The 12,167-nt window shown below is 51.4% G+C and overlaps 2 protein-coding genes across 2 annotated transcripts; both read right to left on the minus strand.

Annotated features, from left to right (window-relative positions):
* Positions 1 to 666: 666 nt before the first annotated feature.
* On the minus strand, positions 667 to 7,975 carry LOC116761737 (ras-related C3 botulinum toxin substrate 1-like). Its single transcript, XM_032647914.1, is given in 5 exon segments — positions 667 to 724; positions 2,386 to 2,650; positions 2,653 to 2,847; positions 7,796 to 7,875; positions 7,929 to 7,975. Coding segments are annotated over 5 exon segments (645 nt in total).
* A 1,648-nt stretch (positions 7,976 to 9,623) lies between these two features.
* Positions 9,624 to 11,787, minus strand: PRR20G (proline rich 20G). Its single transcript, XM_032647915.1, has 2 exons — positions 11,736 to 11,787; positions 9,624 to 10,222 (listed from the first exon to the last, which is right to left on the minus strand). Exons 1-2 carry the CDS (start codon positions 11,785 to 11,787, stop codon positions 9,624 to 9,626), a joined length of 651 nt encoding a protein of 216 aa, XP_032503806.1.
* Positions 11,788 to 12,167: the final 380 nt, after the last annotated feature.

Here is a 12,167-nt window from a genome sequence, read left to right on the forward strand (position 1 = left end):
CACGGCGGAGAAAGGAGCGGGCGCCTGGCTCCGGAGGCAGGTGTCGGGCTGCACAGAGGGTGGAGCCTCGCCCACTGCCGACTTGCTAGGTGGCCTTGGCCAGGCAGCCTCCGTCTCTGGAGCGCAGCTCGCTCAAGCATAGCAACCGGGGTCTCGTGAATTCTAAAGCGTCTTCCAAGGAAACAGGTGCCGAGGGAGCTGCCGTGGGGTCAGTTGAGATAACGCATCTAAGATGCTCAGCTCGGCGCCTCGCACATCACAAGCAAGGCGTTCGATAGATGCTGTTACTCACGTTGCTGTTAACAACCCGCCTGCCCGCCCATCGAGTGGGTGGCGGACCAGACAGGCTGTGGGCACAGGAAGACACTGCCCACGGGGCAGTGGGACGTTGCAGCAGGAGGGTGGGTGGGAAGGCAGGGTGGGCTCGCGTAGGGACTGGAAGTTGGCGTTCACCTCCACGGCGCTGGGGCCAGGCCCTCCTGGAAGGAGACGCAGTCACACTGCTGGTCCCCAACGCTGGCTTCCATCAGTCCTCACCCTGGCCCCCTGCGCGGACAGGGACGCCGGGAATGGCCGGGCTCAGGACTGGCCCAGCGCACGTGGCCAGCCCGGACCAGGTTATGCGGGACCTCGAATGCCATGGCCCCTGCCTCACAATGCTGGCAGTTAGGGAAGTGGGTGGGCGGGGGACACGGAACAAGCTCTCCCTTGCTGGCGGCATGGCCTGGGTAGGAGTCAGTGAGGGGCTTCCAAGTGGACCCCAGCCCCCTCTCTGGGCCCCTCCGTGGGCAGGGAGGCTGATGCCATTCCTGCCTTTCCACATTTGAGATCCCACCGGTCCCGGGGGCACGCCTACCCCCATCCCTACTCCTACGAGTTAGCCACGCACCCGGCCAGCCTCAGTTTGGGCTCCTGAAAAGAGAGAACTTCGCTCAGCGTTCTGTGGGGACCGGTACCGAGCCACACGCTAAACCCTGCACCTGCTGCTGCTTGTTGCACCCGTGTCTTCTGTCTGTCTTTCCAGAAGTGGTAGAGCTTCCACCCGTGACACGTGAGATGATGTTAGACACACGCAAGTCAGGGCTTAAGGAACAGACTGGAGCTGTCAGGTCCCAGAGGGCGTGTCAGGGCCAGAGTGCCGAAGGAGGGGACAGTGGGAGGCGGACGGAGGAGCCAGCAAGGCCAGCGAGTCAGTCCCTTTACAGTCACCTGGAGAACAGCAGTGGGAGGCCGTCAGAGCCTTCTAAGTAGGGTCGGGAATTGATGTTCTATACGTTTTGGAAAGAATACTTGTCCCAAAAGATGGAGAGGATTGGGGGAGGGCACAGCCAGGATAAGCAGGGGACGTTGGAGGGCTGTGGCTGCGATCGGGAAAGAGGAGATGGCACCTGAATTAGGGAGCACTTGGTGGACGAGCAGTGGGAGGGAGAGAAGAGGACGGAGCTAAGGGGTTTTTTTGAGTTTTTTGCTGTGGACCATTTTTAAAGTCTTTATTGAATTTGTTACAACATTGCTTTTGTTCTATGTTTTGGTTTTTTGGCTGCGAGGCATGTGGGATCTTAGCTTCCCAACCACGGAGCAAACCTGCACCCCCTGCATTGGAAGGCGAAGTCTTTTTTTCCTTTAATTTTTTTAGTGGGGTATAGCTGTTTCACAATGTTGCGTTAGTTTCTACTGTATAGTGAAGTGGGGTAGAGTTCCCTATGCTATACAGCAGGTTCTTATTAGTTATCTATTTTATACATATTAGTGTATATATGTCAATCCCAATCTCCCAATTAACCACTGGACCGATCTAAGATTTTTTCTGGAGGTAGAATGTGTTGGGTGTTGGTGACTGGGGAGGGTGTGTAGACTTGTGTGTACACCAAGGCTCCTGGCTGTACAGGGGAGGCCCTCGTGGGCAAAGGATGCGGCATGGGAAGCAGCTTCATCTTTGAACTCAGTGAGCAGAGAGCTGTGTGACGTCCCTGGGGCATCCTGATGGGTGGGTTGGATGCTGGGACCACTTATATAGCAACAGAAACAACAAATACAACGAGATAAGTCTAACCAAAGTTGTAAAGACCTGTATGCAGAAATTTGTAAAATTTTCCTGCAGGTTATAAAAGAAAACCTAATACTTTTTTTTTTTTTTTTTTTTTAGGGCTAAACTTTAGTAGAATGTGAAAGTTTGAACTCTTACACTTTAAACAAACAAAACCTAGAAATTACTGATTGGTTCAAAACGGTTTTATGGAAAATCTAATCTGTTAACAAAAACTTGGCACTGAGTGCGAAGGCTCCACCGTTTGAGCAAAGCGTACAGAGGGTTCTGGGGCCCGGACATTCACAACAGTGGGCGTTTTCTCTTCTTCTTCTTGACCCGGGGGGGCGGGGGGCAGCGGCGAGCAGAGAACCGCCCGGATAGCTTCGTCAGACACTGTCTTGAGGCCTCGCTGTGTGAGCACCAAGCGCTCAAAGCGTTTGACAGCACCGATCTTCTTGGCCATGGCCAAGCCCTGCGGGTAGGTGATGGGTGTCAGCTTCTTCTCCTTCAGTTTCTCAGTCATGTCTCGATCATCCCTCAGATCAAGTTTCGTCCCCACCAGGATGATAGCGTTGGGACAGTGGTGTCGCACTTCAGGGTGCCACTTTGCGTGAAGATTTTTAAGAATACATCTGTTTGTGGATAGGATAGGGGACGTAATCGGTCATAATCTCCTTGTCCAGCTGTGTCCCACGAGCCCAGATTCACTGGTGTTCCATCCACCATAACATGGGCAGAGTAGTTGTCAAAGACAGCGGGGATATACTCTCCAGGAAAGGCATGGGTCGTGTAACTGATCAGGAGGCCGTGTTTATAAACTGGAAAATTTAATATCACAATGTAATCTCCCCCAATTTATCTAATGATTTAATACAACTCCAATCAAAGCTCAACAAGACGCTTTAAGAACTTGTCCATTTGCTTCTAAAATTGGAATTCATTAGAATTGTCTTCTAAAGAAGGAAGGTAGTCTTGCTCTGCCAGGTACCAAGACATTATAAAACTTCAGTAAGGGATGCTGTGTGGTATTAGTTCAGGGGTAAAAAAAAAAATGACCAGTGGAACAAATAGAATGTTCCTAAACATATGGACCTTCTGTTAATGACTCAGGTCACATGGCAAACCAGCAGGGAAAGAAGTGAGTTTTCAGTGTGTACCAGGAATAATTGGTTATCCATATGGAAAAAATTAAATTATACACAAAAAATTAAATTATCCTCTCCAGATGGATTAAGAACTTGTGTCAAAGCAACTATCTAAAGCAAAATTTTAAAACCTTTAGAAGAAAACACAGGTGAGGATTTCTGATTTCAAGGTAGGGGAGGATTTCTTAAAGTACAAAAAGCGCTAACATGAAAGAAAAAGACTGATATATTTAGATTCATTATTAAGATTAAGAGTTTCTGTAAGTCAAAAGACAGTTTAAATCAGGTAAAAAAAAGTCACAGTATGAGACTATACTTGCAAAACATGACTGACAAAAAATTGCTGTCAAGATTAAATAAAGAACACCTCAAATCAGTAAGAAGAAAGAAAAAAACCCAATGGGCAAAAGATAAAGCAGCTGTTGCACAAAAGAGAAAGCACCTGCAGAGGTACTGAGTGACACTAGTGATTCAGACATGCATGCAGGCTACAGCAAACAACAAGATTGTTTTATTGGCCAAAAGCAAGAAGTCTGATGATACTAAGTGTCAGCTTACACAGGCTGAAGGGCATGTAATGTAGAACGATCGCTGTAGTGTAATCTTATAAAGGAGCATTTACGTGCCCTCTGACTCAGCAATTCCACTCCTTAATGTGTACCCGAGACAGAAACCTGGGCGCGTCTACCAGAGGAAATGCACAGAAATGTTCATACTGGAAAAGAAACTGGAGACAACCCCAAAGCCCACCTACGGGAGACTGGGTGAGTAAAATGAAGCACGCTCATGTGTTGGACATCACGCGGGGATGAAAATGAACGACCCGCAGTTGAGCGTAAACGCCGCGTTGGGAGCGGGTCAGTCGTCGACATCCCAGCTGTTGCCTCGTGGGTCACGGTGACCTGCCCAGCAGAGCCTTTCCTGAATTCCTGACCTACTACGTTGTGAGCAAAATAAAACAAAACGGAGGTTCTAAGAGTCTGAGTCTCGGGGTGTTTCGTTACACAACACTAGAAAACCAGAACTGCATTTTTTACTCTTTCCATAACCTGTGCAAAAGCCTCTGCTTACTTTTCCCCCTACGTTTGAATGCCATTCCTTCCAACAAAGTGGTTGAAAACCCCACCCCCCAGAATAGAGCCAGAGCTCTGAAAGACTGGGGTCACACAGTTTACGCTTAAACAACAAGCAGGAAAGATTAAGTGGGGGCCACAGGAAGCCTGAGCAGCACGTAGGGTTCTGGGTAAGACGGGACCACCCCACCCGCTTTGAAATCACAGCAGGTAGTGTCTGTTGGGTGTGCACCATGTTCTGGGTACAGTGCTGAGCACCTAGAGTCTGTGAACTCAGCTGAGAGTCCCACGATGTGACGGCCAGGAAGACTGAGGGACTCATCTGTGGTGCAGCCAGGTTGGAACCCAAGCAGCCCGGCCCAGAGGCGGTGCCTTTAGCTTCTCTTCGTGCTGGCATAGACGGCAAGCCAGGAAGCAAGGAGTCCGGGTGTGAGAGCGTGAGAGCAAAGCGGGAAGTGAGAGAGTGGGGGCGTCGGGCTCGTGGACCGGCAGCTCTGGCCAGTTTGGGCCCACAGATCGGGAGCTTGGGCCTTGTGCACACGCCTGGCCTGCAGGAGGGGAAGGACTGAAGCTGAGGTGACTCCTACGCCCCTGTGGGGAAATGGATGCACTTCACACACCTACTCAGGGAAGGAAGCCTGGCCCTACTGTGATTGGGAGAGGGGGCTGTAATCCTCAAGGAAAAACCAGAGTCCTGGGCTTTCCCTTCCTGAGGACCCAGAATCTGGCTTTAAACTCTGCCTCCTGGTGTGGGGACCAGAAGCTGAGAAACTGTCACGGAGTCTGTTCCTGGGGTGGTGGCACACCCACCCCATCCCCAAAACCTGGCGTAAGCAAAAAGAAAGCCACCATGGAATGTCACTTTAACAGTCCAAGCACTATGAAGTTCCACAGGAAATAGAAACCTTGCTTGGGATCAGCTAAATATGCACACAGACAGGTCCACAGACACCAAAAAAAGAGACGACTTCACCGTGAGTGAGATTTTGCTGCAAAAAAAAAAAAGAAAAGAAGGAAGGAAACCAGGAAGATTTGTTCCCTGAAAACTTCAGTTAACTGAAAAATCGGAGAGAAATTATAAAACAATGTTCAAAATGATGAAAGAAATAAAATAAGTCTTATAAAAATCAGAAATAAAGAGCAAATAACCAATCACAGTAGATTTAGAAAAGAACAAAATGGAATATTAGGAATCCATTAAATCAAGATGAAAGAGCTGACTGAATAGAGTAGAAAAACTAGTAAAGCAGAAGCAGATCTAAGGAAAACCAGCAGAACACAGGACAGAATGCAGCACAGTTACGAGACACACAGGTTAGAATCACATGACCCAGCATACATCAACCAGGGGTTCCAGAGGAGAAAAGAGAAAATGAAAGGGATAAGAGCTTAGAATCTTCCACTTTTTATCACATGTATTCTCAGATAGAAGATTCTCAATGAATCTAGAGAAAGGTTTTAAAAACATGTAGGTATGGACGTCTCCTAGGGAAACTTCAGAACATTAAAGACAGAAAGGATGTTGTAAAAGGGCCCGAGAGGAACAGAATTTTACCTCCCGAGCACAGTGTTTGGGCTATGAGAGGTTTCAAAACAGCAACAAGAGCAGCCTAAAACAACAGGAAAATATCTGCAAGGCAGTGAGAGAAAACATAGCTGTCAAACTAGAATTTTATATCCAGCTAAACTGTTACTCAAGAGTGTGCACGCTATAAAGATGTTTCAGACAGAGCTTACCATGAACTGCTCTTTACTGAAAATCTCTAAGGAAGGTACTTCAGGAAGAAGGAGACTGAACACTAGACAAAGGAGGAATGGTTGAAGACAGCAAACGGATTGGTGACTCGTGGAAATAGAGTGAAATAAGTATCGATGATAAACACTAATTGTGTTAATAATGATTATTTTGGTGATGACAAAATGGAACTGAAATATAATACAGTAATACCATGTAAAATGGAACCGGTAGTGATCAGGGTAGACATATCCAAAGGTCCTTACGGGGTAGAGAAAGATAGAGATCAACTAACATTAGACTTTAAGTCACGTATGTGTGTTAAAAAATTAATCGTATTCACTTGAACCGTATGAAATTGCGGATGTTTGACCAACATGATGGCCATTTCCTACGGTTCAACCCAGTACACTGTGTAACTTCCAAAGGAGAGTAGAGAAAACTTATCATACCGATGGAGAGCAGGAGAGAGAGTGGGGGTCCCTACCCGCCTGAAGGCAGAGGGCCGTCCAGAGTTCTGCTGTGCAGACTTGAATCATCGGGGTGAAGAACAGGTGATCAGTGAGGCAACGTCCACAGCCCCCAGCCAGGGCGCCTTGTAGCATCTGTTGCCAGTCTTCCTGCAAGTGTCCTTCCGGGTCCTGACCCACGTCCTAATTGTCAGATGACCAAGGTGCATGCCGGGCTCTTCGATGCCTTCTTTGGTGGCGTGAAGGTGTAAACAGCCATGTCCTCAGTGAGAGGACGGGCACCTAGATCGTACTGTCTTGATGTAGATTTATTATTGAAACGATGTCTGCTTCCTATATATAAAATAGAGACCAGTGGTCTTCAAGTTTGAGGACACACATCCCATTAATAAAGGCTGAATATGTGCCTCCGAATCGATTAGTCACCACTCTAATATGTACGTTATTCAACTAAAGAAACTAAAGGTGCCTAAAGATGAAAGAAAAAGCCTCCTGACGCCTGGACATTGGCAAGTCTTCAGGAATGTAGGTGAAAGCACCCGAAGAGGGAGGAATGGGGAAACTCTGAGCTCTTCCTGGAAACCCTGAATTGGCAAGTTTACCCTGGACAATGTCTAAACAGTGAAGTGACGGAGGAGACGGTTTCATGCTGCTGTAAGGTGGGCCGTGCATGGCAGACATGGGCCTCTGGCCCTGGGGAGGGAGCAGGGCCTGGGGGCCGGGCACAGGGAAAGCTGGGCTGTGAGCTGAGGCTGGACCCAGTGCGCCCAAGAAAACCCCGCGGACAAGAAAGTATCACTGTTTCCAATATCCGAGAAGTTCCTACAGACTGAAAAGAAAAGGATTTAAAACCCAATAGAAAACTGTGCAAAAGATATATGTCGGCTATTAACAGAGAAAGAAATAGAAGTGGTAATAAATGCATGAAAAGATACTAAACCTTAGTAGTCAAGACAAATCAAATCAGAACAATAATGACAAGTTTTTATTCAAGAGATTGGCAAAAATTATGGCGTGCCAACATTTACTGCTGGGAAGACTGGGCGGGAAGCGGCGCCCTCGTATCCCTCTGATGGGAATTGATACGGATACAACCTAACTGAATGCAATTTCTTAATACCTCTTAAGATAAAATATGGCCCTACTGTTTGACATGGGAATCTCACTTTGAGGATTTATTTCATAAAATTAAAAGAGCCAGTACTGAAGAGTCTGCGTACGAGTGTTTCGCAAAGCGTTCTGGTGGTGGAAACAGCCCATCGGCAGAGCGTTGTTCCCTGAAAAGCCTGAAGGGTGCGCCTTGCAGAGGGTCGGCCAGCTCCCAGGGAGGTGACGGCACAAACGCGCGGTTGAGCGCAGGGCACCCAGGTTGACGGCAAGCAGCAGCTCCCGCCGCAGACGAGCTTGGGTGTCTGCGTGGCACCTGCTTCACACGGAGAATGGGTTCCAGCACTGCCCCCGGCACACCTGCCACACCTGCCTGGACCCTGAATCACCCCGGAGTGACCCCAGGAGGATCGCATGCCCCATTTTTGTAAAATAAAACCCCAAAGATGCCTTTAAGTACACATGTGTTCCTATAGGCCTATACGGCTGTAGGGAAAGCACACAGTGGCAGGGGGTGGGGGAAGCAGACACTTGTTCTTTGTCTTTCTGTGTGTTTCTTTTTCTGGTTACAGTAAGCTCATCTGACGTTGGTAAGATGAAAACTGTGAAATTTTAATAAAAGATGTACTCCAGTAAAAGCCAGAGAGAAGGGTTTATTTAAGGGAATGGTTGGATACACAAGAAAAAAATCTTTCATGGGAAAAATTCTCATTTTACCGTGGATGTTTTCTCTTACAAGTGAATCAAAATCAGGCGGTCAAAGCCTGCTTAATAAAGTACAAAATCCAATTCATGATAAACCTCTTAATCAAACTCAGAAGATGGGAGTGATCTAGGCTTGATCAAACATGTCTGTGAGAAAAGTACAGGAAACACCTGCTTAATGGACAATGTGTAAAATACCCCTTTGAAGCCAGGAGCACAGAGGCCGCCACCCACTTACTTGCTCCTTACTTAGCATGGTTTTTTTTTTTTTTTTTTTGGTGGTACGCGGGCCTCTCACTGTTGCGGCCTCTCCCGTTGTGGAGCACAGGCTCCGGACGCACAGGCCTAGCGGCCATGGCTCACGGGCCCAGCCGCTCCGCGGCATGTGGGATCTTCCCGGGCCGGGGAACGAACCCATGTCCCCTGCATTGGCAGGTGGATTCTTACCCACTACGCCACCAGGGAGGTCCCCTTCTGGAATTTCAATTCCAGATTATTCATCTTTCTTCGAGGATCATACTTATTCAGACTTAATAATACAGTTTACGCATTTCCTTGCTTTCTGGTCCTTCTTGCATCCCACTTCTTCCTCTTTTCTTCCCACTTCTTTTTTTTCCTGGCTGAAAAGCATTATCTGTGCTTTCAGGGCAAGCAGCAAAACAACTCGCCTGGAGCCGGATTTCACAGGAAGGGGCTTTGTTATCAGCCTGTGAGCTCTCGAGCTCAGAGGAAGCTCCCGCTTCGGGCCGGTCTAATTAGGATTCAGGCCCCTTTCCTGTACCTCGATGGCACCCAGCCCCTCCTGTCCGTGCGCCACCTGGTCCAGGTTATGGAATTCGAGACTCAGGGTCGTATGCTCTCCAGGATCCGAGGGGGTCTCCTCATGGCTTTCTCGGAATCACCGATGCTTTTGAGGGAGTGTTGATGTCAGGCCAGTTCTGCTTTCCCTGTAGGTCTCACCTCACAGGCAGCTCTTGGAATTTCCTCTTTAACCAAGCCTCATCCACATGTGTCACTCTCAGGATCCGTGTTTTTCTTCAGAGGGGAACCACTGGCTGGTTTCACAGGCTGCTGGGGGACCGCCGTCAGTATCCTGACCCTGCAGCCGCTCGCTGGGAAGCTCCGATCACAGCTTCTCCATCTCGTGAGCACCCTGGGGCTCTCTCTGCCCAGACACCTCACGCACTGCTCTGTCCCTTGGCACTGCCTGTCCTGTGGGAAGCAGACCTGGGCCTGCCGGGATCCTGGGGGAGCTTGCAGGTTCAGTCCGGGCAATACAGGTAGCGGGGGAGACAGTGGGGACGGGAAGGGGACTCCAGTTGGGGGAAGGTCTCCTGGAGTATTTAGCAAGTGCCCAGGTCAGAGAGAGAGGGGCTGGCTGTGGTGGGCATAGGGCGCCGCGACGGAATACAGGTAGGTGCCGGAGGGCGTCTGCATGACTATCAAAGCGAAGCCCGAGGGTATGAACCCAACGTAGGAACAGGCGGAAGGCTGGACCTCCCTGAGACCCCAGAACCTGTAGGCATTGGGCGGCCCCCGGGGTCTCATCCTAAGCGTGTCACTGCCGGGGCCGGGGTTCCGCAGCACGTGTCCGTGTGCCGCGGCCGCCATGGCTGCTCTGGTGAAAGGGGTCTCCCTGGCTCCTGGCTCCGCGGGCTGTTGGGGCACCTCTCCGCTGTCCAGCTCCAAATGCAGATCTGGCCCCAGCAGGCGTCCCGGCCCCTCCTGCAGGCGGGGGTCCCTGCCCCGGCCTCTTTCAGCCCCCTGGCTATCTCCCCTGCGGTGGCCTCGGCCTCTCTGTGCAAGGCGAGCCGAGTCCACGAAAGCGGGGGCCTCACGTCTCATGGGGTTCACATAAGCAAAGGGTCTCGAGGGCTGGCCTGGCTGCGGGGGTCCGGCTGCCCCCCCAGGGTCTCCGCCTTCTGCACCAGGGCAGCCTGTCTCCTGGGGATGAACACCTGAGGTGGAGAGAGATGCAGAGACTCAGCAGAGGGAGGCTTGGGGGCTGGGGGCGTGGGGGGTGCCCCTGGACGGCCACAAGCCTCCTCCAGGCTGGGCACTCCCCACGGGCCATGGCATTCAACCCTCACAGCTGCCTGGCCAGCCAGGTATTATAATCCCCGTTGTACTGATGGGGACACAGAGTCTAGGTTCACCAGAGAGGTTCAATTTGAATAAAAATGACGGTCCCTGTCCTAACTGCGCTAAACTTCAATAGGACAGACAGACAGAAACAAACAAAACCAAGTAACGGCGCTGATGGCCGAGGGGCAGGGAGGGCAGAGAGGCTGGGAGCCCGGCTCCCTGACTTGAAGGACAGCTGGGCAGCTGAAGGATAGCACCGCACGCGGGGCAGCTCCCCAAGGCCTCCTTAAGCTAAGCCAGGCTTGAGTTTACCCTGCGGTCCAGGGAGAGCCATTGAAAGGAAGGCAGCAGGGGCATCACAGCTGGACTTGGGGGGCAGGGAAGAGGTGTGCCTGGAGCAGGGGTGCTGGCAAGGAGGGGCTGCAGCCTCGGGGGAGGCGTGAAGGGGTTGGCGGCTGGTGGCGCCTGGGTGACCCGTCTGTCTGCAGGCGCCCTCCTGCCCATCCCTTATGAGCTCCTCCCACACCCCTTCCCCGGCGGGAGGGCATGAAGCCTTTCCCAAGGAAGAAGATGCAGGTTTGGAGGACAGAGGAGGAACCTGATGGTGCTAAGGTGTTTGGGCCATCCAGGTGGGGACCTGGGCTGGAGCTGGATTTGGGGTCACCACCAAATGGGGTAATTTTTTTCCTCAGTTCTTGGCTAGGAAAACCGGGAGGTGAGGGTTGAGAGCTGGGTGCTCCAATGAGAAAAAACAAGCCAAGGGAGAAGAGGACACCAGATAAAAGAAACAGGGCGTAGAATTCCAGAGGGGGATGGGATTCCCCAGCCGATGGCGGAGGGTGGGGGTGGGTGACGGCTGGGGTGAGACTGCCAGTCTAGGCTGGAGCAGGTTGGAAGGGGGTCAGGTTGGTAGAGCGCTTGACTGGGTGTGAATTTTAACAATCAGGGAAGAGTTTGAGAACACTGAATTTGCAAACAATAGCCCAACTACTAAGTCCTGGAAAATTCAGAAGCGGGGAATTAACCCTGGGGTACAGGATGTCTGCGCTCAGAGTAACGGGTCCCTGGAAGGCGGGCGGGAGGTGGGGTCCGGGGCTCCAGTGTGGAAAGTGAGGGTGGGCATGAGGCTGAGAACTCGTGACCGACAGCTACACACTTCTCTGCTGGGAGGGAAGACCCTGCGCAAGAGGGGAAAGTCAGCAGGAGCGGAGACATTGAGAGAACAGCAAGTAGTGCTAAGAAACAGGAAGACGGCCGTGTCTGGAGGGGAAACTGAGGCGAGGGCCACTGTCCTCCACAAAACACCTTCTCTGTCATACACGTAAACAGCAAACGTAGAGTCAAAACTGGGGAGCACCGGAAAGGGGGTGAGGGTGTCTCACGTACCTTGATCAGGGGCCGTTGAGCGAAAGCGCTTGGAGGGTCTCTGCTCCTGCATGAGGAACCTGCCCGAGAGAGGAAACCGGGTCAGTCTGGGGGCTCCAGCCACCCCTCCGCACCCCCGCATCCACTGCGCAGGCGGGAGCTCGCCGGGTCGGGCTGGCGGCAGGGGGACACGGTGTCTGGAGGGAGGGGTCTGGGGTGACCTGTTAAACTGTTTTCAAAGCGGAGCCAGTAGCGCTTGGCCTGCAGGAGGGTTCAACTAATTCAGCCCAAGTGTCCGGACGAGGTGGGAGAGACGAGATTACCTTGGGCCGATTGGAGGAGCTTTCCCTCCCCAGAGGGAAGAGGGAGGGAAGGTGGGGAGCAGAGGTGTGGAGGGCGAGGCCGTCTGGGGAGCCGGCCCTGGCCCTCCCAGGGCACCGGAGGCTCTGCGCC

This window comes from Phocoena sinus, chromosome 11 (assembly GCF_008692025.1).
Source record: "Phocoena sinus isolate mPhoSin1 chromosome 11, mPhoSin1.pri, whole genome shotgun sequence".
NCBI classification, from domain to species: Eukaryota; Metazoa; Chordata; class Mammalia; order Artiodactyla; family Phocoenidae; genus Phocoena; species Phocoena sinus.